The 27,017-nt window shown below is 59.0% G+C and overlaps 1 protein-coding gene across 3 annotated transcripts; it reads right to left on the reverse strand.

The window, feature by feature from the left end:
• Positions 1-3,378: 3,378 nt before the first annotated feature.
• Positions 3,379-23,337, reverse strand: C1QTNF1 (C1q and TNF related 1). 3 transcript variants are annotated; one of them, XM_047757759.1, is made up of 4 exons: positions 23,053-23,337; positions 8,158-8,305; positions 6,094-6,233; positions 3,379-5,530 (listed from the first exon to the last, which is right to left on the reverse strand). In XM_047757759.1, the coding sequence occupies exons 2-4, from the start codon at positions 8,286-8,288 to the stop codon at positions 4,980-4,982; spliced, it is 822 nt and encodes a 273-aa protein (XP_047613715.1). In that variant the 5' UTR covers positions 8,289-8,305; positions 23,053-23,337; the 3' UTR covers positions 3,379-4,979. The 3 variants fall into 3 exon arrangements, with proteins under 3 accessions (XP_047613715.1, XP_047613714.1, XP_047613713.1); XM_047757758.1 differs by having other exon boundaries at positions 8,158-8,302; positions 23,053-23,149; XM_047757757.1 differs by lacking the exon at positions 23,053-23,337 and adding an exon at positions 11,545-12,018 and having other exon boundaries at positions 8,158-8,302.
• Positions 23,338-27,017: the final 3,680 nt, after the last annotated feature.

Raw genomic sequence — 27,017 nt, forward strand, 5'->3', positions numbered from 1 at the left:
CACCCGTTGAGTCCAAGATGCTTGTTCAGTGATGCTCTTGGAAGAACTTACCCTGACACACCCATCTCGCCTCCCCGGACCCCGGACCCCAGACCCCAGACCCCAGGCTCCGTCAAGTGCAGAGTAAGGACAGTGGCGCTGCAGGGCTCCCCACCCTCGACAGAGAGGGGCGAGGCGTTCGGGTGTGTGTCTGGGTACGCGCGTGCGTGTGCGTTTTGTTTGTTTTTCATAACGACTTCATTGAGATATAATTTATATGTCATTCAACTCACCCACTTAAAAGGGTGCAACTCTGTTGTTTTTAGTCTGTCCACAGAGTTACACAACCACCACGACTAGCGAAGTCAGAGCACTTGCATCGCTCCAAAAAGAAATCTCACATTTGTTACCAATCACTCCCCCTTCCCCACCCTTCAGCCCCTGGAAACCTCTTTCTGTCTCGGTGGATTTGCCGATCCTGGACATTTCACATCAGCGGAATCGCACAGCATGTGGTCCTTCCTGAGCGGCTTCTTTCACGGAACAGAATGTTCCCGAGCTTCATGGTGTAGCATGTTCGGGGCTGCATTCCTCTTTGTCGCTGAATACCCATCTATTGTATGGAGATGCCACCTTTTGTTTAACCATTCAGCAGCTGGTGGACATTTGGGTTGTTTCCACTTTGGTGTTTATTGTGATTCCCGCAGCTGTGAACATCCATCCAGGAGCTTTTGTGTAGACCTGTATCTTCACTGCCCTGGGGTATATGCCTAGAAGTGGAACTGCCGGGTTACCCAGAGCTCTATGCGTTAACATTCTGTGGACGCGCCAGACAATTTCCCAAAGTGTCTGTACCATTTTGCCTTCCTGCCAGCAGTGCGTGGGGGCTCCAGTCTCTGCACATTCCTGCCTGCTCCTGTCATTTTCATTTCAGACATCCTATTAGTTGTGAAGTCGTAACTCACTGTGGTTTTTTTGGTTGGTTGGTTGGTTGGTTGGCTGGTCAATGTTTTTGGCTGTGCCGGTGGCATGCGGAAGTTCTCAGGCCAGGGATCGAACCTGAGCCACAGCAGTGACAACGCCAGATCCTTAACCCCCTGCGCCACCAGGGAACTCCCTATCTGTGGCTTTCCCTGGCATTTCCCTGGAAACCAGTGAGGTCCAGCATCTTTTCCCGTGTTTATTGGAGAAACATTTGTTGGGACCCTTTGCATGTTTTTATCTGGGTTGTCTTTTTACTACTGGGTTGTAAGAGTTCGTTATATATTCTGGACACACATCCCTTATCAGATTTACAATTTGCAAATGCTTTCTTCCGTTCTGTATTGCTTTTTTCACTTTCTTAAACGCGTCCTTTGACGCACAGAATTTTACCTTTCGGGGATGTCCAGTGTGTCTGTTTTTCCTGGTGTTCCCTGCGGCTCTGCTGTCGTCGGTAGGAAATGATCGCTGGTCCAAGGTCATGACGATTTACTTCTAGGCTTTGATATCTGCGAACGGTATCCTTTTAGCCCTTCTGTTTAGGTCTTAGATCCATTTTGAGTGACTGTGTGTGATGGTGGGAGGTAGAGAAACTCCTCTTTTGAATGGGGGCATCTTGCTTTATTTACTCTGCTTTATTTACTTCTGGTGTTTCTCGTGATTCAGGCCAGAAAGTCTCATTTTTTTCCCAGCCTCATGACCGCGGCCCAAATAAAACGAGTTTGCCTTCATGCCATTGTGTCCCCAGTGACCCGCACTGATGATCACCCTTGAGCGCACGTGTACACACACACACACACACACACACACACACACACACACACGCACACACACACGCACACACACACACGCCCCGAAACCTCTGGGATTGGGAGTGCCTTTCTCGCTGCTTCCGCCCTGGCCACAGGCTCCTAAAGCCCTAACATGAGCAACTCTTTCCTTTGGCTGAGTCATCGGCCGCGTCTGGGGCCCTTCACTAAAACACGGATATTTGTATTGCCTCTGAGTTTACCGGCTCTTTTCCAGGGGCAGGCTCTTTTCGCAGCTGGAGTCAGGATGTAAGCAAAGGAGCCTAGGCACAGTGGGCTGCTTGGGGAGGGGGCAGGGTCGCAGATAACTGGGTGCCACGCGTGTGCATCTTCTGAGAAGGCTAGCATCCACGTCACATTGCAGTGACAGGCCCAGAAAAGTCCTCTAGGAGGCAAGTACCGTAGCTTATTTGTCATTATGCCCCTGGGGCCTGGCACACAGGTTGGCACAAAGCAGGAGCAGGGGACATGTTCGGAGAAAGAATGACCGGAGCAGAGATGCCAGCGGGAAGGTGGAAGACTGGGGGTAGGGGGCCTGGGTGTGGAGTGAGCGTGAAGACTGAGGGCCATCGAAGGGGGCACAGGGTGGACTGCAGAGCAAGGCCGCCTCCTCTCGCGCGTTGGCTTGGGGGCCGGGTGGGGGGGGCAGGTGTTACACGTGGCACGTGACTGCCCCTGGAGCGAGGGCGGGCTGTGGGCACCTGTACAAAGCTGATTGGTTCTTACCACGTGCCTCTGGGAAATGCACTCGGCCCCTGCTCCCAGCTGCATCCTCTGCCCAGTGGCCTCTGCTCTGATGAGAGAGCAGGATTGCAGTGCCCGCCCACTCTGGCCTGGCCCCAGCCCAAGGCTGAGCTCAACTGCACTGGCTCACCCTAGAACCAGGCCAAGGAAGGGCAGCAGCTGTTTGGCAGCCCGCTGGCACCAGCAGAACCAAGGCAGCTTCTGCACCGCCCACTGGCACTTCTCTAAGGGCCCTGGCCACTAACCCAGTTGGCAAATGATGGAGAGAAGAAGAAACATCTGCTCTTCACGCTCAGGCATAAAAGGGGCCGTTGGTGGAGGGGTTCAGACCTGCAGGTTTGCGCCAGTGGGTTGAACTGTGTCCTTTCAAAGGACATGTCCAAGTCCTGACCCTGATGCCTGTGGAGGTGACCTTACCTGGAAAGAGGGTCTTTGCAGATGTAAGGAAGCCGAGGCTCTCGAGGGGAGAGTGCCCTGGGTTCAGGGTGGGCCCCGATTCCAGTGACGGGAGAGAAGGGAGGGGATCTAAGAGACTCAGGAACGGAGGCCACATGAGGACAGGGGTGGGGGCTGGAGTGATGCGCCACAAGCCAGGGGACACCCCCTCCCTGGGTCCCCTGGCGGCTGGGGGAAGCAAGACAGCCCCTCCCCTACAGGGCATCCAGCAGGGTGGTCCAGCTGAGCCGTAAAACGCCTTCCTGTGAGGAATGCAGCTGCTCGGGGCCAGCCAGTGCCCGCTGGGTTCTGCTGTCCCCAGGTACAAGCTGAGGGCCCCCGGGGCTCCAACGACAGGAGGCAGGGTCTCGGGGGGAGAGGACAGAAAGGACGAGGATTTGGTTCAAAGACCAGACTGATGAGGCCACCGTGCTGAAACACACAAGTCCAAGTTTAATGTTTTCTGAAAAAGCGTGGGGGCAGCACAAAGCAGCGGTGGGCGCCCTGCTCACCAGCTCACCCTCGGAAACACAGTTTGTAAAGTCTGACCAGCAGAAGTCCTTCAGAGTAAGGGATGTGCGGACTCCAGACCCCGTGACCAGGCCCAGGGCAGGCGGAGGGCTCGGTCAAGACCAGGGCTCACCAGGCCTGACCAGCGGGAAGGGAGCCTTCTGCAGGGCTGAGGGCCCTGGGCGTCAGCAGAGAGAAGTGGGGAAGGGCCGCCAGGCCAGAGCACCGGGCCAGGCAGCGCCCCGCTCTGGGTGCCCCACGGCCCCCTCAGAGTGGGGCTTCTGACCTCAGTGGTTACAACACGCCCTCTCTCCTCTCGCAGAGGCTGAGCCACACCGGAGCTCCAGGGACAGGCGGGGGGCCCTTCCAGCCCTCCCCTGCTCTGGAAAAGCCCCTCCTGCATCGTCTGAGGCTGCCTGTCAGAGAGGCCCCCGGCGTAGGGGTACTGGGGGCCTTTCCTCTGGGAAGTGTGACTCTGAGATGGTGTGCCAGGTTTTCTAGAAAACGTTCTACGACCATGACACTGCTACAAATCAGAGGCACTGGTGCCTTCCACGGCTGATCCGCCTGCGAGGAGGGCCAGAAAGCCAGGGCCAGGGTGACAGGCGGGGAGCCCCTGCCCAGGACATGAACGGAATGAAACAGCACCACGGGGGGCAGGAGCAGGGCCTTGCCAGGATGCACGCCTCTGCTTGGCTGGACTGAGCTTTGCTCCTCATAGAACTGCCTGCAGGTCTGGGGCCCCTGGGGTCCCCAGCTGCTGCCAGGAGCCTCAAGGTTCCATCAAGCGGGGTGCTTCTCCCAACCCAGAGACCACAGCCGAGGGCTTGGCTGACCCTCTGGGGAGTGACACTTGCTGCCCAGCCCAAACCCCCTCACTGTCGTGGCTCAAAAGACTAGCTGAGCCCTCGTTCAAGGCCACGGGGATGTCCCCAGGACATGGATGGCAGCCAGCCGTCCCCCCAGAAGGTTCATCCATGGCCTAAAGTATTAAGCCAGGTGTGATTTCCTGGTCCCCTCCCCCACGCCACCCCGGCCCCCTTCCCCTGTCACCCTCGGCATCCACTTTAGAGCTTCTCCTCCAAGGAGTCTCCTGCAGCCTCAAGCGGCTGCAGCCCTCCTGGAGCCAGCGGGGCTGGCAGAAAGGCAAACATAACAATATGCCTTGCTTCTTTTCCGTGGCTTACTTCGCTCCCTTCACAACCTTTGGAATATTCCGCCACAGGAGCAAGGGCGGTTTCTTCTGGGACACCCTGGCGCGTGCGGGGCGAAGGGTCACTCGAGGACACGCACACAGAGAGGGGCTCCCGCGAGCCCCACCGGCTGAGTTCTTCTGCAGTCACGGGAGGCCGGTGACCACAGGGCCTGCGAGGGTGTCGTGTGGATGCCAGAGCTGGGGATGTTGGGGGGCGGGGCGGGAAGACTGGCCGGGGGCAGGGGCGGCCCAGGGGCGGCCGGTGCTGGACCGCGGGAGGGGGCGCCAGGCGGGCGGGCGGGGCGGGGCGGGGGGCGAGCGGGCGGCTAGGGCTCGGTGGCGGGCTTGACCAGGTAGCCGCTGAAGGTGATGTAGGTGTCGAACTCGTCGCTGAAGATGGCGTTCTCGCGCTCGCCCTTGAAGAGGCGCACCCACACCTCGTCCTGGTCCCGCAGCTCCAGCATCAGGCTCTGGCTCTGCATGATGCTGCGGTCGCTCACCTGCGCGTACAGGATCACCACCTCCTCCGCGTTCTTCATGATGTGCAGGTACGTCTCCTTCTGGTTCCAGGTGTGCACGTTGAGGCTGAAGAAGTAGACGCCGGGCACGTAGCAGTAGAACTTCCCGGTGAACATGTTGAAGTGGCCGTAGAGGTTCACGAACTCCGTGTCGAAGACCACCGTCTGGTAGTAGTCGTTGCTGTGCAGCGGCTTCTTCCGGCCCACCGAGAAGGCGGCGTAGTGGTTCTTGCACCGGTCCCCGGGGGCCCCCATGGACCCCTTCTGCCCCTTGGGCCCCGTGTGGCCCCTGGCGCCTGCCGAGCCTGTCTTGCCGTACTTGCCCTGCAGGCCCCGGTCGCCGCGGTCGCCCTTCTCGCCTAAATGGGACGGAAAACACATGGCATCAAGCAACCTCGGCGATTGTGCTATTTTCATCCAGAAGCAACCTTTTTTTTTTTTTTTTTCCTTCCTTCTGGAAAGTCCTGGCAAAGACAAGGGAACATATGGGTTTATCCAAAAGCAACAAGCTCAGCAGCCAGGCCCATGGCTCCCTCCGAGCAAATGAACTGCAGACACAGGGCCTGGGCCCGCGGCGCTGGGACCCGGGCTGCATGGGAGGTGTGACCTCCCCCTCGGTTGTGCCGGGCTGTGCAAGGTTTTCTGCTGCTCACAGGGCTGCAAACCCGAGGCTTGTGTGCAAATGCAGGTGGGGTGAGACCCCAAGCTCCCCTCAGGCTGCTTCTCTTGCGGCCCCCTTTCCACCCTCCTCTTGGTACGGGGCCCGAGCCTCAGAAACAGAATTCCCTCCTCCCCCTGGATGACAGCAAGCTTCCGCTAGGTGCCCCCTCCACCTAACTCCCTCTCCTCCCCCCACCCCAGTCGGGACAGAACAGTGCCCCCTCTCCAGGGAAGGTCCCCTCTGCGGGCGTCCGCACCCAACCTTTCAGTATGGTGATGTTGATCTGTGGCACTGGGATGGCCTGGTACACGGGAGTGCCAGGGTCACAGCAGCGGAAGCACCGGGAGGCAGGGGGCTCCTCGCCCTGACGGGGGCTGTACGTCTCACGCTTTTCTTCAGCCCTAAGGGAGTAAAGGTGTCATCGTGAAAGCCAGGGGTCCTCAGAGCCGGGAACTCCTCTCTCCTGCTGCCAGAGGGCCTGGGGCACCTGACCTGCCTTCTCTCACCTGGACGTGTGAGGGTAGCTTTCCCTCCACAGAGGCTGCATGGGCTCTTGGCGAATTCTGAGATCTCAGTGGAGTTTCAGAAAGAGCCCCCTGCCCCCCCCCCCCCCGTTAACAGCAGTGACGGTCATGGAAACAAAGGTAACAAGAACAGCAATAATCTGAGGGCCTGGCAAAATCTATGTGGGAGAACCGGGCAGGTCCAGGAGGGGTCTTTAGATGACACGAGGGCGCCGTGTCTGGACATCCGCAGTATGCATCTAAAATTCTGAAAGATGTTATGTTGAGCTGACTCGTTTACAGATGAGAGTGCTCCACCAGACCCGCGGGATTCTTTTGAGCTGCAGCAGCTGGAGACACTAATGTTTACAACCTGGCATCTGGAAACCAGCTTGGGGCGGGGAGGGGAGGGGGAGACGGGGCGGTGGATGGTGACAGCTCCACACTGCCACCTCTCGGCGTCGCCCTGCATTGCACCTTGCTCTCTGCAGCTCTCGGGCTGTGACAGGACCACCCTGGAGGCCACACCACCCCTCTCAAAGGGCCAGCTCCTTATCTAACTCTGCTCCTCTTTTCAAACCCCAGACCATCCAGGAAACGGATCTACATGCCCTATATTCAGCCACCTACAAGAAGTTTCTACCTAGAGGTTCAATGAACCCCGATATGACGTGTCCCAAACTGATGGCCTGTCACTGCCACTCAGGTCTAGAACTTCTCTTTTCAAACCCAGCATCTGCATCATCACCAGTTGTCCAGAATGGAACCCTCAGCCTCATTCCGGATGCTTCTCTGGCCTCTCCACTCCATTCTGAGGACCACGGAATCCTGAGGCGTCCAGCCCCCCCACGTCCACAGTGTGGACACACCTGTTCTGCAGGGCTCACCGCACTGCACGGGGTCGTGTGCTGTCCCCCCACAGCCTTGGAGTTCCTGGAGTCCAGGGACTATGTCATTCTCGTGTGTGTCCCCTGTGTCCAGCAGGTGGCCAGACCAATAGTGGCACCCAGTCAATGTTTGTCGAATGAAAGGCGGAAGACGAGGAGAAAGAGAAGAAGACAAAGAAGAAGGATGTTACTTTGCCCCCAGGCCTCTACAATTCCATCACACCCGGCACAGCCTGAAGCCTCGGGTACCAAGTCAGCCCAAAGCTCACAGTGACGAAGACACTTTCAGAGCCCGCGTCGGGTGTCCAGGACCTCATGTTTGAAGAATGGCATCTTCATGAGTAATCTTAAGCATGTTGTATATCCCTGCAAAATACCCCCAATCTCTTGCAGTCTATATATCATTGAAGGTTTTACATATATAGAGACAGGGCCATGCGGAAGGAATTCCTAACTTCTCAAGGAACGCTGTCACTTCCTGTGCCTGTCTTCAGCCATCGTCCCTCATCTTGCATTGTGATGAGAGGTCAGGGTGGAGAGCACCAGCTCCCAGCCCAGCATTATCCCTGCCCCTTCTTCCAGGTGGAACTTGGAACCCTAGCAGATATTCTCAAAGGACAGGCGAGAATGCAAAGAAACTGAGGGGGGGGGGTTGGGGTGTCTGCTTTTTTTAACCGATGAGGCTGCAGAGCCGCATGCAGACCCACGTTCGTCCGGGGTTGGAATGAGCCTGGGTTACTGCCCTCGGTTTCCGATAAGGCGTCTGGGTCACTGAAAGGAGCGATGGCACTTCTGTCCCCCAGTGCCAGCACCTCAGTCTGGGCTGCTCCACCTCTAGCCTCAAACAGGTCTCCCCCAACCCCGGGTGCCCTGGACCCCAGGATCCCCCCACCCCCGCCGAGCCAGAACACCTGCATCCACACCGCACCCCTCACCTCTCAGTGCGGTCCAGCGGCGGCTCCTCGGTCCCCTCCTGCCCCCGGGGCACACGGCCCAGCACCGGGCCGCTGGCGAAGGCCAGCAGCAGACAGCATGTCAGCGTGAGTCCCAGCCCACGGGAGCCCATCTTCCTGGCGAGCCCTGCTGGGGAGACACACACGAAGGAGGGGGTGGGAAGGGCCCCACGGGGGAACCAGGGCTCTTGGACCCACGAAGCTGGGAGTGCTTCTCCCACTGCTCCTCCTGGAGGCCGACCGCACACCCGCTCACGCACTCACACTCACACATATACTCACTCACACACTCACAAAGCCCAGTGCACATTCACGCCCACTCACACACCTAGCACACATACACAAATACACTCCATACACAAAACACTCAGTGCACTTGCACACACACACGCAGACCACACTCTCGCATTCACACTTGCACACTCCACACCTGTGTACTCCTGTGCACTTGCCCACGCGTGTGCACACTCACGATCACAGGCACACGTGTGCCACACTTGACATGCACGCTCTCAGCACACTCACACTTACAGGCACAGACTCTTCGCACACCAGTCACACACAGGCCACCTGCTGCAGATGAGTGTGGCTCTGCCCCGCCCCCACACCTCCCAGGAAGGACACCCTCCCCACTGGGGATCATGTCTCAGCCCTGTGAGGATAATGAGAAAAATCCTGGACGAATCTGGGGGGACGGGGGTGTCACTGGCTAGTGACTCTACCCCAGCCTGTACTTTGGGGGCCGGTGGGAAGGCAGGTGCCGACAAGTCGCTCTCTGGCCACCAGGGGGCGCACCAGCAAGCGTCCCGAGCTGTGCTGTAGGGGCCTCTGCCCAGCCCATGAGGGCCGTCACGGTTAGGGGAACCCAGCCCCTAGTCTCTCCCTCACAGTCCTTCCGCCCAGGCTTGAAACAGTCCTTCTAGAAAGAGATGTCCACGGGGGTTCCCAGGGAGCCCACCAGGGGGCAGTCCTTGGGCTTCAGACAAAATGTCCCACGCGGTTTTCCCCGTCGGGCGTCGCCCTGGATAACCCAGGCAGTGGGATTGACACCCGTGGGGAGTCAGGAGTCTCGCGTGGCTCCGGGGGCTGGGAAACCTCCCCATCACGAGACGGGGGCGGCGCGGTGCAAGGGTGGTCAATCCCAACCCGTTTTGTTCACCCAGGCCTCCAATTTAACACCTAAAGGGCCGACAAGCACACCTAATTGGCCCCCTGAGCTGCACGGTGAGCTAAGGGAGGCCCGGGAGTAAGGACCCCCACCTCCCCACAGGGGGCGGGCACAGGCGGCAGGGGCGGGGGCGGGGGGGCACTGAGCATCAAAGCGGGCGACCAGCTTCAGAAGGTCCCGTCTGAATCTTGAATCCCTCTTTCATGTCTAAGGAACACTGAAATACGAAGGCGGATTTCTGATTTTGTCGGTAATCGTCTGCCCACAGGAACGCTCCTTTCTCGGCCTTGGGCAGCCGTGGCCGACGGGCAGCTGCCCTTTGCTCGGAGGCCTCGAAGCCGGTGAGGGCACAGCCCTCTCTGCTGGGCCCACTCTGGACTTTGGTCTTTACCCTCTGTGTTAGTGGGCTCGCTCTTTCAGCTCAACGTCCGAATGTCTGGTCACCTCCGTGTCGGAGCCCCCCCCCGCCAGGTCAAGAGAACCGGGGTGGTGGGAGGCAGGCAGAGGCCCGGGAACCAGAGCCCAAGGCTCCGCCGGTGCACCCTCTGACCCGCCCTTCGGCCGGCTCTTCAATTCTCTGCATGACCCCATCCCCGCAGCGGATTCGCTGGGCCCCTCCTCCGGGTTCTCTGCCTCCCAAGTGTCAGGGCCCAGGGACCTTCCCAGTGACGAAGCATCAGCGTGGACCAGCCCCCCATTCAGAATGTCCGCTGCCTCCCTTCCTCTTGCCAGTGAAAGTGTGTGCATGGACGTGTAATTTCTGAAATATGCCCTTAAAGACTCCCTCCCTCCCCCTCCCCACCCCTTCTCCTTATCTCTCTCTACTGCCCATCCGTCATTTCTCCAGATGCCTTGCCAGGGCAGTCACCACCCCCTCCGTGGTCCGTCCCCACTCGCCGGCTGCATTGCACAGCGCCCCTGTCCTGTGTCCTGCAGCGTGCACCCACCTCACCTGGGAGACCTTGTGAATATGCACCTCATTTTCGGCAGCGCCGGGACAGACCTTTTCTAAAAGCCCCCCCCCCCGCCCCCCGGTGCTGCCGAGGCACCACACTTGGAGGGCCAGGTTCCAGCCACGCCCCCAAGCTCCCGGCATCTGGCCAGGCTCACCCTTTCTCCTCTTGCCTTCTACGAATCCCTGAGCTAACAGAAGCATCCTTTCAACTCATCCTCATAACCCTCTAGGTGAGGGCTCGCTCTGAGGACACTGCCTCATCAACAGCTGTTACCCCGTCACAGGCCTCGGGTGGACCTGGGATGAATCCTTTAAGGAGACAGTATCCGTTCGTTATGATACCAAATTAACCAGTGCAGACCCTGCGACACTGAGACGTCAGATAACCTAAGACTGCCCAATTTTTCAGCAGCGGGGGCTGGATTTGAACTCAACAGGCTGCCCTCGGATCCCATGGGAATCCTACCTAAGACCCAAGTCAAGGGCCTCAGATTCCTCCTCAAGGCCTCCCAGATCCTCGCCTGGCAAACCCCTCCCTCCCCCGTTCGGCTGGTGTTTCTCACATTGTCTTGTTCCGCGGGGAGTTTGCTTCGGCCTGTGAGGCTGCGCGCCGCAGGCCCGGGACCTCCTCTGGGCCCGGGCCGAGGTCTTGTTCACCGTGCACCCGCCCCGGCCTCCTGCAGCGCCCTGACCTTGCCTGCTGCTCAGCAAATATTTGTCAGATTGAATTCGGCACATGTGTCCATGTCCCTCCTTCTGTATTTCCTCTGCTTGTCCTTGGCACCTTGGTAATGTCTCTCTTTCCCTTTTCAGGGGCGAGCTTGCATCACTTGAGAGGAAAAGAGGCTTTCCTTTCTTTAAACGTTTTTGTCCCCTGAATCCAAAGTAACATATATTCATTTGGGAAAAGGTGGAAAATAACAGCAAAAAAGGAGGAAACTGCTACCTCGGATTCTTTTGTCCCCAAGGTTCCTCAGCCTTGGCACCACTGACACTGGGGCTGGATCCGTCTTTGTCTTGGGGGGGGCTGTGCACTGTGGGGGGTTTACCAGCATCCCTGGGCTCCGCCCCCTAGATTCCATCAGCACATCCCCACCCCCAGCCGGGACAACCAAAGTCTCCAGACTTGCCACGCGTCCCCCAGGAGGCAGAAATCCTCCCGGTGGAGACTCAGTCCTCCACCCACGATAGAAGCACCCTTTCCACGCTGGCATGTCTCTAAGTCTGGAAAGGGGAGTTTCTGTACCTGGATCGGAAGGGATGGGACTGGGATGCGGCCGGTACCGGCGGATGGTATCAGTGGGGGCGGGGCACGCGACGGCCCAGCCCAGAGTCCGAGGCGCCGGGCAGACGGCGTGAGGGCAGCAGAGGCTGGTGGTTCTCCTCAAGGACCTCCTCTTTGGAGCCAAAGCAAACCCAGACTGAAATCTTTCCTTCTTCAAAAATAGCTTCCGAACCATCTTTACCAAGTCCCGCAGCAAAGTCAGCATCATGACATTATGTTCATTTCACTCCCTTTTGGGCAAAACCAGTATTGCCCAACAGCTAACCAAACCTGGCTCCAGCCCCCTTCAGCGAGTTCCAGTGAAATGAAGTCCTCTGCAAGGGGGGAGGCTTCGCCCCCAGAACGGTGACTCAGGAGAATGTCCCGTGCTCGGAGAGGCAGGTCCGGGAAGCGGCCCCCCAGGACTCCTTGGCCAGTGGGGTGTAACCCTCTCGAATGGGGACCCGCGTGGTCCAGTCTCCGGTCTGCCTCGCAGTCAGGCGTCTGGGGCCAGTTCCAACATGACTCAAGTTCTGGACCTGCCCATCCCGAGCCCTGCAAAGACGCTCATTGGCCAAGCTCCGTGGCAGTTCCACGAACGTTTTTTCTCTCCCCCACTCGGTTCAGGCTCTGTGGCTCCTCACCTCCTGACTCTTTAACCCTCCCCATCTCCCTGCAACTTAACCGCTCTCAGCAAAGAAGAGGCCCCTCTGTGGTGGGCGGGAGGGGAAAGGCAGAATTGGGTCAATCGCAGGTTCTGGCGGAGGACAGGCGATCCGAGAACACTTCCTTGTCAATCATGTTTATCCCTCCCCAGACCACAGATGGACCAGTGGTGAATCCTTTAAGGAGACAACATTCATATCCAAGTTCAAGTTTTCTTACATCTGCTTAACATTGGCCCGATCATTTGTGGGGGCGGGGGGCACCCATACCCATGTTTCACGCCTGCGTTCTTTTAACTATTGAGATACAGTTTATTTACAGTATCGTGTTAGTTTCTGTTGTAGATACGGTCTGGTCTGATTCAGTTATGCATATGTATATATACGCTATGAGAATATATATATTCTTTTTCATATTCTTTTCCACTGTGGTTTATTATTGTGGATACTGAATGGAGTTCTCTGTGCTCTGCAGTGGGACCTCATTCATCTATTTCATACACAGTGGTTGGTATCTGCTAATCCCAAACTTCTCATTTATCCCTGCCCTACCCCCTTTCCTCTTTGGTAACCAGCAGTTTGTTTTCTGTGTCTGTGAATCTGTTTCTGTTTTGTAAATAAGTTCATTTATTCATGTTTTAGATTCCATGTATCAGTGATATCACAAGATATTTGGCTTTCTCTGACTTCCATCGTTTAGTATGAGACACTCCAGATTCATCCATGTTGTTGCAAATTGCTTTTTGTTCTTTTTCATGGCTGAGTAGTATTCCAGTGTGTGTGTGTGTGTGTGTGTGTGTGTGTGTGTGTGTGTGTGTGTACCACATTTCTTAATCCATTCATCTGTCAATGGTCATTTAGGTTGCCTCCATGTCTTGGCTATTGTGAATAGCGCTGCTATGAGCATAGGGGTGCATGTATCTTTTCAAATTAGTTTTCTCCAGACACACGCCCAGGAGGGGGATGGTGGGATCACATGTCATGCCCGTGTGCTGAGAGGAACCTCCCAGGGCTCAGCCTCCACGTGGTTGCCTTTTGTTTGATGCCACACCCAGCCCAGTGCCACTTGACAGAAGCGTTTTATGAGTGTGGTTTTCCCCTTAATCCCCATGGGGTAACCAGCTATTCTGAGAGGCGAGAAGCCTAGACTCTCCCTGGATTAGAACGAGCTTAGAAGACAAGTCTAGGATTTCCCATCGTGGCTCAGCAGAAACAAATCCGACTAGCATCTATGAGGACGCAGGTGCAATCCCTGGCCTCACTCAGTGGGTTAAGGATCCAGTGTGCAGGTTGCAGACGTGGCTCGGATCCCGTGTGGCTGTGGCTGTGGTGTAGGCCGTCACCTACAGCTCCAATTCGACCCCTAGCCTGGAATCCATATGCCTCGGGGGCATCCCTAAAAAGACAAAAAAAAAAGGAAGAAGAAGACAAGTCCAAGGACCCACGTGGCTCAGGAATTCCCTCTCAGCAGAAAGCTGTGCGCAAGCATGGCTGCCTGGAGGCCAGTGCTGCGCCCAGCTTGTGCAGGAGCTTGGCAGGCAGGGGTTCCACTGCAGATTCAAGGTCACCATCCAGTGAAGGAGACAGACACGCACCCAATCACAGCTCAAGACAGAACGGCAGATGTGGACTCAAAGCCTGACACGCTACACCGGTGCTGTCCAGGGCAGTGGCTGCTAGCCGCCTGTGGCTCTTTCATTTTAAACCAGTTAAAATTAAATAACATTCTAAATTCTGTCCTCGGTCACGGCAGCCACATTCCAAGGGCTCAAGAACTCCCGGGAGCTGGGAGCCACCACACTGGATGGCGCAGAGCAGAACGTTCAGTCACTGCAGAAAGCCTTGTGGGCAGCTCTGCTCTAGTAAAATGAAGGTGGTGGTGGTGGGGGCTGTTCGGGGAAGGAGGACCTAGGAACAGACAGCAGGCCCGAAACCTGGGACTCGTCTACACTCCGCCGCCCCTGTATCCGCCACACCGAATCCTCTGCGCTGCTTCCTGAAGGTCTCTGCTCCCCTCCTCCCTTTGCCTGGATCTGATGCTTTCCAGGAGCGCTGGCTGTGTCCCAGACCGCAGTCCACCCAAGACAAGTATCTTAGGCTCCTCTCAGACCAGGACCTCACCCCCAAACCTTACACGTTTCTCCCGAGGAAGCTGGGCGTAAGACAGGACTTTCTCCCACACCTAACATCTTCTAGGCCAAGATGCGACTCGGCTCCACGTCCAGTCACTCCTTGTTTCACTGAAGCCCCAACCATCCCTCAGCCTGGCCAGTCCTCCCGCCACCCTCCCGGCCCCTGTATCCTCCCCGCCAGAAAGGAAGCCCTGCAGCTGCCCCTTTCTGCTTCGACATCTGGCGGAAATTCTCCTGTTGGCAAGCCCAGAGCTCTTCAGCTGCCGCAGGGGGGCCCCCGGCCGCAGACCCTGGGTGCCCAACCTCGTGTTGGGGTGTCCCTCTGCCCTGACCGCGGTCAGGCTTGTCTCACACGCGACATCTGCTCTCCTCCCTCGGCGCCCATGCCTCACACCCACTTTCCAGGTACCAGACCCCCGGCGGACGCGAGGAGGCAGAGAGAGTTGGGGTTTGCTTGCTGATCCCTGGAGCCCCTTTCGTATCTAATTTCCCTTCTGCACCTGGGCACCCGCAGCCGGCCTCGGGCCGCTCCGGCTTCCCCTCAGCCTCGCAGAGGGAGCAGAGTGCCAGCGTGGGCACCCTTCCCAAGGGAGTTCCCCTCAATCGGCCTGAGCAGCGCCTTCCGCAAAGAGGAGGAGGTCTCAGCACCCATCTCGCTGGCTCAGTCTCCCTCTTCTCCCTTCTCCAAGAAGCTGTTCTCTGGCTTAGAGGAAGAGAATCCGTGTTTTTAACGTTCGGTGGTTGGCTTGGTTACCTCCACAGCCCAGGGCCGGGGATGGAGACGGGGGCTTCCAGGGCCCCCTGCTCGTTAATAAGCGAGGTCTTCCTTCTCCCGGCTTGGGGCAGAGCAGTGACGGAAACCCAGGCTGCCCTCCCCATCCTGGACCAGCTCCATCCTCTTCTGGGGCAACCCCCTGCGCCTGGACCGGGAAAGGCGCCCGGGAGCGGAGAGCAGACCCTGCAGAAGTTCCTGCCCGGGCCCTGCAAACTAGGAGGCCACGTGGGCGGCAGGCGGCGGGCCTTCGGGGGCGCCTGGCCCGCCCAGCCTCCCGGCGCAGACAAAGATCCCCTTGACGCGCGCCCTGTCCCCAGCTCACCTCCCAGCTGGAAGGCCTCGGGCGGCGGGCTCGCCCCGGCTTTGAGAGCCGCGTGAGAGAGAAGGTTACTGACAGCTCGTGCCTTGCCGGAGCCCGCGCTGCAGGTGGCCTGGCCCACAGCCCGCTGCCCCGGGACGTGGCGGCTCCCGAGACGGAGGAGAGAAGCTGGGAATCCCGCAGCCTGTGCCCCACGGCCTGGCCCTTTCACAAGCAGCTCTGATGTTTCTGGGGTGTGGGGGCCTGAAAATCACTGGCGCGTTTCACAGCCATCTCGGGCGGTGGGGGAGGAGGTTTGGCAAAAGGTGGAACTTTGTCCCACTGCTGAAGGCTTCGCAGTGGAGCTCAGCACACAGTCCGTCCCGCCGCCGCCGCCGGGTCCAGCCCGCACAGCCAAGGAGAAGATCACCGGCGTCTGTCTCCCACGGGTGCTGCAGGGCACCTGCCAGCGGTGACCAGCCACCTCCCCGCCCTGCTCCGGCAACCTTGTCTCCCAGTGTTCACCCTCCACAGCCTCCCCTGGGAGATGGGAGACGTCCAGGCTGGGTCCTCAGCCCTCAGCTCCTCTCACTCCAGACCCATCCGCCTCTTGTTTCCTATGCGATGGCTTCAGCGGCCGGCTCCTTGACTCTCCGCCCCAGCAGGTGTCCCTGGACACCGAGCTCCAGGCCTGTGCTCTCTGGCACAGTGGCCGCTGGCCCCTGGGGCCAGCTAAATGAATTCCTGTGAAGCAAAGTGCAAAATTCCATTTTCGGCCACTGGGCCAAGCCCATTCTAAGTGGCCGTCCCCTGGGACAACACAGCTGGGGGAACCCGTCCATCCTTGCTGGACAGCGCTGCCCGCCGAGCACTTGCTCTTCGCCCTGTCCTGAGACACTCGAGCCCCCCAGTGGCCCGCTGCCTTCTCTTGTGGTCCCCATGCCCCCCTGCTCCTTCTCCTGGAGGTTGGCGCTGTTCACGCCAGGACCCCAGGCCGGCATCCAGAGCCTACAGACTCCCGCCCCTGTCCCATCACCAGGCGTCCTGACGGTCCCCCCCACCCCCCGCCATCGTTTGCGCTGGGCCCCGTCTCCCCTCACCTCCCGTCACCTCCCAACCTGCATACCAGAGGCAGCTTTCAAACCTGCAGATCTGATGGCCACCCGTGGCTCCAAAGGCTTCCCACGAAAATAACAGGAAGGTTTAAACCCAGAGCTTCACCGTCTGACTCCCGCCTCAGCTCTGGCCCCGTCATCCCCACCCCCGCACATGCATCCTCCACGCCAGCCATCGGGGACCACTGGACGTCCCAACACAGGCCACACGGTCGGGTCCTCTGTCTCTTTCTCTTGCCTGTCTTGTCTCTTCTCTGTCACTGTGTCCTTTAGAGGCCAGCCCAATGCCACCTCCTCCAGGAAGTTCCCTCCCCCAGCTTCTAGCCAGACCAGGCTGCCACCGTCGGCTTCCTTGCCTTGTCCCCTCACAAACCAGGGGGTCCAGACCCAGGAGAGGTGTCTCATTTCACTTGTGTCCCCGTGCCTGGCATCTGACTTTTAGTTCGGCCCGACGTCCATTCTCACTTTCAGCCCTTCCCAGGCAGCAGAATCTTCAGGCCAGTGTGTCGAGAGCTCTCTGTGATTCAGGACCGGTGGTTCGGGATGGGGGGAGAAGGGCAGTGGGGAGAGTGACCCAGGGCCCGCTGGTAGGTGCTACTGAACACGGAATCCCGGTGGGACCAGCTAGCCATCTTTCCTCAGACGGTCCTCTGATCAGGGCCCGGAAAGGCCACCCTCTATCAGCCAAGGTTACAGACCACCTGCATGTCCCAAGAAGCGGTCTAATCAAATGAATTATGGTGAAAACTAAAAACGCAGCAGTTGGTCAGGGTGGCGAACTCAAATGCCCTCGGCCTGTGCCTGGGGGCTGGGCGCGTGCAAAGGGGAGGGGCGGAGATCGCAGGGAACAAGGGAAAGATGCGTGCCCCATTTAAAGGCGTTTAAATAATCAATATACAATGCTGGGGGTGGGGGCATCTTCTGCGGGCAGCCCCAAAGACTGACCTCTGTAAACAGACATGGAAAGACGTTCATAAAACAGTAATGAGTGAAAATGCAGGTTGAACACAGCCACATGCCCACACGAGAACACATCCATGCACGTACACGCGATCACAGAGAGCCGAGGCCACCCACCTGGCCGCTGACAGCAGTTATCTCTGGGTGATGAAAATACGGATGCCATTTTCTTATTTCGGCATCTCGGGGGGTTTCCCCTAGAATAGTCACATATTTTTTTTCACATTAAGGGCGCATCATTTTCCACTTAGAAAAATGACAAATAAGCCCCACCCTGGGACTAAGAGAGCATTTTGTTTATTCCGGGGAATTTGAGACTACACGCAGAAAAGGAGCCGGGGGAGGGCCTTGGGGATGTTGCGGCAAGTTTGTGGCTCAAGCGTGACCGCGTGGACTACAAATCACCCTCAGGCTGAAGTCCACGTTCTTCCATAAGTGTTAATGGAGTGCCTGCTGTGAACAGGACAGAGGGCTGGATTCCAGGGATGCGACAGAACCAGAGGAAGATACAGCCGCGCCCCCCCCCCGCCCTGCCGCGGGGCAGCAGGGCCCTGGGGTTGCCGTGGGTACCGGTTACACTGGGGGAGGCATCCAACAGGGACTCGAATCAGGCCAGCCAGCGAGAACAGGGGATTTGTTTTGTCTTCGAACACCAGTCACTGGCATGCTTGTTACTGAAGGAAGCCGCCTACTGCCACCAAACAAGAGCAAATGGAGCCAAATCCTGCAGCCCATCATCAGGACTAACATCCAGGCGAGTTCAGGGCCCAGATCAGCCCTGTCATCCACCAGATTCCTTCTAAGAAGGCTCTGTCACCACTGGCTGAACACCTGCTACGCGCCGGACTCTGGGCACAGCTTTACAGATGCTCCTGAACTTGGTGCCTGCAGCCACCTCGATTTCTCAGAGGAACAGGTGGGCTCAGAGTGACGGGGCCACCACCCCAGGTCCTGCTGGCAGGTGCTGGAGCCCAGGTGAGACCCAGGTGTCTCTGGCAGCAGAGCTCCTGCTCCTTCCCCTCGAGGGGCCTCCAGGAAGATGCCGGGGAGGGCGGGCTCATGCTCCCACATGCCGGCGGGCGTCTATTTGCTTAGTGATCGGTTCCGGCGAGAACAGCGGCAGGGGCCCCTGGCCCTGGAGAGTTTCTCCACCAGCCAGGCCATCACCCTGTCCTTTAGCAGGTCGCTGAGGGCCTACCCCGTGCCAGGCCCCACACGGGGCACCCAGGATGGTGACAACTGCCTTCATCAGAGCCACGGGCTGAGATCTCCCCAGCCACGGAGTTTCACTCCTCAGGGTTTAGGCACAGAATCACCAGGAACCCCCTCAGCCTCAGGATGGAAGGGGCATTTTCAGGGCACTGCTTTGCAGGGTGGAGAGAAACCAGGACATGGGTGAGCTCTGCGGGGCATGAAGGGAGAAGCCCACACAGCACAGGGGTGGCCAGCATTCCCCCAAAACCCCCTGTCCTCAGATGCTCAGATGCTCAGGGGACTAAGGCCAAGTGTGGCTGGCCAGAGGGACCAGCGTGAGGAACCAATGTTGGGGCTGCAGGGAGCATGCCCTGTGTCGGCCTGCCCGTGAGGGCTGCCTGGGGTCAGGTGTGGGGCCCCAGAGCAGAGGGCCCTGCAGAGAGGGAGCCGGGAGCAGGGGATACAGGATGAGATGGAGCAGAGGGGGAAGGGCAGGCCCTGAGCTCTAGCCCGGCTCCCCCACTGCCCCGGGGCCCGGCCCTGCTGGCTCTGCAGACCTGCTTTCAGGGTCACCTCGGGCCGCCTTACAGAGCCTTGGGCCTGCTCTCACAGCTATTCCTTAAGGGGTGGGGGGTGGGGGGTCCCGAAGGCTGGAAGAGAGCCACGGCCACCACCTCTCACCAGAACCCACTCTAGACTCTTCACAGGCAGAAAGGGCCCAGTGCTTCCCGACACAACGCAGTCCCTAGCTCCGACCCCCCAGCCTCAGAAACCCGCAGGGCAGGGCTGCAGGGCCCAGTCCAGCCAGTGTCTGGCCTACACCCGCCTGCGGCTCCACCAAGGCTGGCAGCCTTCCCAGGAGAGGTCCTTTCTTTCACTGGTCCCCAGCGCAGAGGGCGCCTGCTAACCAGATGTCCCCCCTCAGGGAGGGGGTGCAAGGGAGGCCAAGAGTTTGGGGCCTTTCCCCAAGTGTGGATCCGTCAGCGGCCGGGTCTGACCCAGCACAGGGCACCAAGAACTGGCATCCCGTGCTCCCCAACCCCTTCCCCCCCCGCCCGGCCGGCCCTGCCCGTCTGCTTCTTTTCCCGTGCTGCCTTCCCACCCTGCCTGCCCACAGTCTCCTGCTCTGCTCTGTCTCATTTCAAGGAAAATTCCTACGTGCGCCAGGGAGGTGGTCAGACACGGAGGCACAGCCTGGCCCACAGCCGTCCTGGACGGGCCCAGATGCCTGGCCGGACTGCACCAGTGCCGTCCACAGCTGGAGACGGGGTTGATGCCAGGGGCCTCTGGGCAGGCCAGGGACACCCCAGTGTGTGTGGGGGGGGGGCCTCTGCCCACACCCAGCCTGCTCTGAGCCCATTTCTGGGAAGGGCACACAGGCAAGGATGGGGGCTTCATGGGGCCCAGGGGCCACTCCCATCTCCAGCTGCCCAGGCACTGCTCATTGTAACTTGGGAGAGGACCCAGAGATAAAGGTGCCCCCAGAGGGCTCAAGAACTCCCACTCCTGCTCCCAACACTGAGCAACCCCCCCCCCAACCCCCGAGGCAAGAAGACAGAGGTCAGAGGCCATGGGCTGCAGCAGCGGAAGATGGATTGCTGGGCTTGGGGAGGAGGAAAGGAGCCAGCGTGCCCACTTCTGCACGTCCCCGGTTAAGCACAGAACTGGCCCTGCCAGCCCAAGGAAGCCTGGGCAGGGCCCCAGGAACCCCGAATCCTGGGCCCTGTGAGACTGGCTCCTTGGGCTGCCCCAAGGGCATAGAAGGAAGCACCCGTTCAGGCTCGGATGGTCCTTTTCCAAAACCTTCTCCAAGTGGGCAGGTGACCCCTCCTCCCACTGTGTGAGGGTCTGGAGGTGGCCAGGGTCTGTCCATGCTGCCTTGTCTCATTGGCTTTAGGAGAAGGCAGGTTTCAGCAGGTAAAACCGGGAGGAAAATCATCACTCTCGGCCCACATGGTAGTTCCGGCACCAAGACAGAGCACCCCGGAGGCCATCGTCCCCATGCGGGGTCTCTGGGCTCAGGCAGAGACGAGGCTGCTTCCCAAACACCCATTTGTCTCTCCTGTGGATGGGCAGGCAGAGTGGCCCCGAGCGGTCAGCAGAGCGTGGGGACCACAGCAGAAGGGAAACTTTCTATTCTTCCTTTCCTTCGCAAGCTATCACCTCTCCCCCAGGGCCCTAGAGCCTCAGCCACCTCAGGTTCAGGAACAGGGACACGCGAGGGGCCGGCCCCTGGAGACAAGAACACCGTGGCAAGCCCACATCCGGCGAGGATGCCCGGTGGCATGACTGTATCTACGAAATTCTTTTCATCTTTGTTTTGATGGATGAAGTTCAATGCCAGAATATTTGGTTTGTGAGTCATGCTAATTACAGCTGGGAGGGGAGGGCAGGAGGCACCAGGAAGAACAACAGAAAGAAGCGTGTTCCAAAAACATCATGCTGAGCTGGTTGCCCTGAATAGAGAGGCTACATCCCCGGAAAGAAGAGGGCGCTGCCCATGCACTTCCTGGGGCCTCGTGCGTGGGCCTTCTCAGCACCCACCTGCGAGCATGACCCTCCTGTCTGGCTGCACCTGGCTCAGACGGGCGCCGTGGCCTCTGGCTGAAAGATGGCCCATCCAAGGCCTCTGGCACCTGCCATTCTCCCTGTCCTGGCCTGCCGCTCACCAGCAGCATGTTCCATGGTATCTCCAGAGACTCAAGATGGGCGAAAGGGAGAGAGAGTGCCAGATGGGAAGGCTGGAGATCCCGGGAAGCAGACCCTGGCTGTCCTTACGGCCCCAGGGAATTTCCTCCGTGGGCAGCTGGGAAACAGAAATCTGGAAACTTGCAAAACTCGGGTTCCAGCCTCAGCTTAGAAAGCTGTGCATCCTCAGGCAAGTCACATCCCTTCTCTGGGCACGGAGATGCAGATTTGAGCATCTTGGGTCCTCCGTCTACTGCCCCTGGGCTAATCGTAGCCTCTCTGAGTTTTTCAGGGGTGACAGTGTCATTGGTAGAATTGCTGAGAACCAGCATTTGCTCATCACTTCCTGAGCGGGAAACACACACGCACCTGTGGCCGCCATTACTGTCATTGCCACTGTCGTCGTTAGGTCACCCCTATGTTCATCTTGGCACTCAGGTCAGGAGGGAGAGGAACAGGGGTGGGAAAGGACAGCTCAGTGCTCTGCGCCGCCCCCCTGCCCCGGTCTCCCCTTCACTTGCGTTTTCCCACCTTTCTGGTCGGCAGGGACTGCGAGCCGGCCTCGCAGAGCATGTACTGCTTCCCACAGAAGGCTGCTCCCTGCAGCTCGGAGCCAAGTGCCTGTCGGAACCTTGCACGTGGGGCTGGCCGCGTGCTTCCCTGAACTATAAAAAGCAAAGGCCTCGCAGCCTCTGAGGACCTCCCACCCTCCCCCAGGGACCCAGGATGTAGCTAGCCGTTGAGAAAACGAAGTTTCTCAGGACACGCCCCATGTTCAAAGCTTGGAAGAAGGAAGCTCCCAGTGTGCCAAACTGCCCCCATTCTTAGAAACCCAGGGAGATAGAAGGGACAGAAACCAGTCACAGAGAGAGGCAACTTCCTCCCACCCCACCCCCAAGTGGACTGGGGTCCGTGAGTGCCCAGGGGATACCCAGGAACTGCCCAGGCATCAGCGGGGGCAGGGGGTAGTGGGCCGGATGTGGGAGCTGGGCACAGGTGGGATCACACCTGTGCGGTGGTGACGCCTGGAAGAGCTGGGTGGCCTTTGGAGATGCGCAGAGAGGCAGTCTGGAGGCTCAAGAGCAGCCCAGCCACTCGGGTCTAGACCAGGGCTGCATTTAGGGCTACAGGCGGCCCAGAGGGTCCCGGGAAAGAGATTATTTTTTCCTGTCCAGGCTGGATCGTGTCCAGGAACAGCAAGGCCATTAGAGACCCACGACCAAAGGCATCATTCCCTGTTCTGTCTGGGGTCCACGTTGCCCACAGGCAGGGCTGGCTCTCAGGTGGTGGGTGATATTGGGGTGGGGGTCCCCCACCTGGTGCAGAGGGGCCTTGAGTGTCTTTCCTTTTCTTTTCACACCCAGAGAAGAGTGAAGCAAGACAAATACCCCACGGAAAGGGGAGGTACCATCGCTTCTGGCAGCAGCTGTGTGCCGCAGAGTCCCCCACCCCCCGGCCACCCCCGGCCACCGAGGGCGACCGTGGCCACCGTTGTGCCCCGTGGCACCTCCGCCACGGCGGGAGTAGCAGGAACCGGCGCTGGCCCTTCCCGGCAACTCCCGGTCTTTCTGCCCCTTTGCCACAGCTGCCCCGGCCCCTCCCAGCCCCTCCTCTTCGCCACCCGCCCCAGGAAAGTGTCTGCTCCGCCTGCCAGGCCACCTACCTCCAGCCACCAGCGTCCAGGAGCGGGGCGCCCGCGTCCTCCCACAGCCTCTCTTACAGCATCTCCCAGCGGGGCAGCCTCGTCCCGGCCAGGTCGGGGGACGACCAGACGGGCCGCCGCCGGAGAGCAGGCGGAAGGGAAGAGGCTCAGAAAGGCGGGGGCGCGGGGCGGGGGCAACAGCCGGCCCTTCCCGCCGGCACCTGGATCTCCCCCCGCTCCAAGGTCTCTTTGACCAGAAGCGGAAACGCGGTTTCTCGAAAGTAGAGGAAGAGCTGAAGCAAGCAGGACAGACGCGTCAAGAGCAAACCCCGGCCAGATGTGAGTGGCCGCGGAGCCGCGAACGCTCCCAGCGCATTTTATCCAAACAGCAGCCGCCGAGGATTAACTGTGTGTGTGCCCGGAGGGCAGGGGGGAGCCAGCACTGCCCTCCCCCGGCCCCCCTGGGAGCCGGCCCAGGCGGAGCACTGGGCTGGGGGTGGGGCTCCGAGTGTCTGGAAGCCCCTCCAGGGGTGGGGGGAAGCTGGGGGCCGGGACGAGGAGGGTTGGGATGGTAGGCGGGCGGTAGGGGGAGGGGCGCCAAGGGGCTCAAGAGGCACCTGCGGCGAATCCTCTGGAAAAAGGGTCCCCACATGGTGGCAGACCTGAGACATCCACCTGGGGTCTGGGGACCACAGACGGATTTGGGGGAATCTGCGAACCCCTAAAAGAGAATGCAGAATTGCCTGCGTGCACGTGTGTGTGTGTGTACACGTGTGTGCATTGTTGGCAGGCACGGTCCAATGCTCTGATCAGATTCTTAGAGGGTTCTGTGATCCAAAGGTTAAGAAGCCCGGCTGAGGGTGCAGACTTTCCGGAAGACACGGGAATCTGGGTGAGGCCAGCAGGAGGTCAGCACTTCTGTCTCTATCGGGACTTTCTTTTTTTTTTTTTTTTTTGCTTTTTAGGGCCGCTCCTTCGACATATGGAAGTTCCCAGGCTAGGGGCTGAATCGGAGCTACCGCTGCTGGCCTCCACCACAGAGCCACTGCAACGCTCCATCAGGACTTTGATTCCTATCAAACAGAAAGCAGGCATTTTCTCCATCTGGTACCAAAGCTCTTGGCCACAACTTCCTTGGCCCCACCTCAAATCCCACAGCTGCCCTCGGCTTCTGGGGGCTGCCCCTCCTGAGCTGGTATCCATCGCCAGAGTCTGCGTCAGACCCGCTAGTTCTAGAGCCTTATCATGGTCAGAGGAGAAGGATCTGGCCTGAGAAACACGTGTCTGCCGTGACGGTAACGGGTGTCTTTCTTTCCACTGTCTCCGCCTCCCCCCCCCCCCCCGGGCCTGGCCAGTCCGCTGGGCTGTCCCGCCTGTGCTGTTTGTTTAGTCATCGCCCCTCCCAGTGCCTCCCCCTCTGACGGAACCTGGGCAGGGGAGGTGGACACGGGGATGCTGGGCTGGGATGCTCAGGGCAAAGCAGAGCCACGGGGTCTCCCTCCTCCGCGCCCGGGAATTTCTCCTCCGCTTCTGCTCCCTACGTGTGTGCCAGGAAGGCAGAGAGATCTGAATGGGAGCCCCACCAGGCACACCTCGCCAGGGTGAGCTGAGGCCCGTAGCCATGGCCAGAGTGGGAGGGCTCTGGGCAGGGGAGCAGAGGGACAATCGGTCCTGACCTCTGTGGCCCCGGAGAAATCAGGGACACCGTGGCAAGATTAAGTAAACACGTCTCCCCTTGGAGATGTGGTTTCTGCGGACGCTAGAAGACTCAGGACTGCTCTGGCATGTGTCTGAGACTTGGCAAACCCTGCGTCCCTGGTGGCTTATCTACAAAGGAAGACCCAGAGATAAGCTCGTCTTCACCCCCCCGCGTAACACCCGGACGTTGCCCCGTCAACAAGCCCCCGGCCCAGCAGGCCCTCTCGCCTCCCCGGAGCTGCTCTGTCCTCAGATGACCTTCGCAGCAAAACCAGACGAGGAGGGTACATCTTCCTGCAGCCCCCGGGGACCGTCTTCCAGGATGTTAGAGGACTCGGGTCCTTTCCTGAACTCGGCGGGAACGCCCTGAGCATGACGGGAAGGCTCCCCATGGCCCTGCCCAGGAGGCTCAGGCCTGGGGAAACCCTGGACGCTCTCAGAGTTCAGGGCGCGCGAAGCCGGGCACGTCGTGTGAAGGAAAGAAAAGCAGATGCATGAGTGGAAGATCTGTTCCCCCGTTGCCCCGCGGCAAGATGGCTTTGGCGTCAAAGAACGGAAGGACAGTCATCTTTAAGATAATTCCAAGACATGAACTCGGAGACCCGGTGTAGAACAGAGCTCTAAAAACACAGCCAGGAGCTCCCGTCGTGGCGCAGTGGTTAACGAATCCGACTAGGAACCATGAGGTTGCGGGTTCGATCCCTGCCCTTGCTCGGTGGGTTAACGATCCGGCATTGCCATGAGCTGCGGTGTAGGTTGCAGATGCGGCTCGGATCCCGCGTGGCTGTGGCTCTGGCGTAGGCCGGTGGCTACAGCTCCGATTCAACCCCTAGCCTGGGAGCCTCCATATGCTGTGGGAGCGGCCCAAGAAATAGCAAAAAGACAAAAAAAATAAAATAAAAACAAAAAAATAATAAAAAAATAAAAACACAGCCAAATAACGACCATCTATCTTCAGGCAGCGGCTGGCTCGTTCTAATAGGAGGCTTTGCGTCCTCAGCCGGGGGATGCCACTCGCCCTCAGGGGACCTTCGTCTCCTTAGCTTTAAAGCAGAGCCAGGTCCCGGGGTCTCTTCCCAGACCTGAAGTCACCGTGCACAGCAGGCTTTGGACAGGGCCCCGTCCTCAGACGTGTGCATTGCCTGGGGTCAGCTAATAAAAGACACGCCGCGTCTCACAACAGTTCAAGCCACATTGTCTTCCTATCAAATTTAGGGGAACACTAAGTTTTCAGAGCTTTCCGTATTGGGGGGGTTGGGGGTGAAGCGTGAGAATCGTGGTTAACGCCGTCCTGTTGTAAGGGCAAAATCTTCTCGCCCTCCTCTTAGGCTGAGCTCCCGCGTCTCCTAAGAGTTAGGAAGAGATTATGAATTTTTTGAGACAGCCGCTGGGGGGTGGGGGAGTCGATATTAAACACGGCAACAAAAGCCTGGGATTTCCCAAGATATTCATGAGAAACAGAAGGCTCAGAGGCATGGAAAGTTCCAGAGAACCGGCACTGAAGTCTGAGAACATCTCGGGCAGGGCCCTCAGGGCCCACAAAGCAAGCCAACAGGCAGCAGGGCAAAGAGGCTGGGCTCCCGGAGGCAGCAAAGCAGCCCTCGGTAAAAGAAACACTATGTCAGGCAAACACGGAGCCGGCCAGGCCCCCATGCCCTTGTCAGTACTTCCTCGCCGCCTTTGAGTTGTAAGGAGGGAAGAAGCAGATGTGGCACTGCTGGGCTCGCTCCACTGCGGCCATGACCCTACCCCCACCCCCACCCCCACCCCCACCCCGCAACCACCAGGAAGGAATGTTCTCGGTTCAGCAGATATCTTCCCGACGGACAGTCCGGTCAGCGCCAGGACAAGAGTATGGCAGAAAAACAAAGTTAGCGAATCAGAACCCAGAGCCAGCAGTGGTGCCTGGGAGAGGATTTCATCAGCCCTGGGGCGGGTCAGAGGCCAAGGCCAAGCAGAATAATGAGCCCCCACCCCAAGGAGGTCTCTTAGCGCCCAGAAGACCACGCCCATGCTGGAAGTCCCAAGGAGCCCACACCTCCTACACAAAGACGTCTGGGCCAAGCTCTGAAAGTTTTCCTGAACATTCCCAAGTGGCTCTGCATTCTCAGATGAGGGCAGCTCCAGGAATGTGACAGCATCGGCTCTGGTCGGGGGAAGGGCACATTCCCCAGAATCCCTGCCCAGAGGGGCACGTTCCCTGTACTCCCCGGTTTGGCCATTCCTTCTCTCTCCCTGAGCAAGTTGTGGTGCTCGCCCGGTCTGCTTTCTCATCACTGGAAAAACGA

Source organism: Phacochoerus africanus, chromosome 14, assembly GCF_016906955.1.
Source record: "Phacochoerus africanus isolate WHEZ1 chromosome 14, ROS_Pafr_v1, whole genome shotgun sequence".
Taxonomy (NCBI): Eukaryota; Metazoa; Chordata; class Mammalia; order Artiodactyla; family Suidae; genus Phacochoerus; species Phacochoerus africanus.

Coding starts and splice junctions, on each gene's coding strand:
- C1QTNF1 (XM_047757757.1), bottom strand. CDS start 11,791: ATGATGCTGACTTTGCTGCGGGACTTGGTAAAGATGGTTCGGAAGCTA. Junction 8,303..11,544: donor TCCCATCCCTTCCGATCCAG/GTACAGAAACTC, acceptor TCTCCCCAGCAG/GGCTCGCCAGGAAGATGGGC. Junction 5,531..6,093: donor CAACATCACCATACTGAAAG/GTTGGGTGCGGA, acceptor CGTCCCATTTAG/GCGAGAAGGGCGACCGCGGC.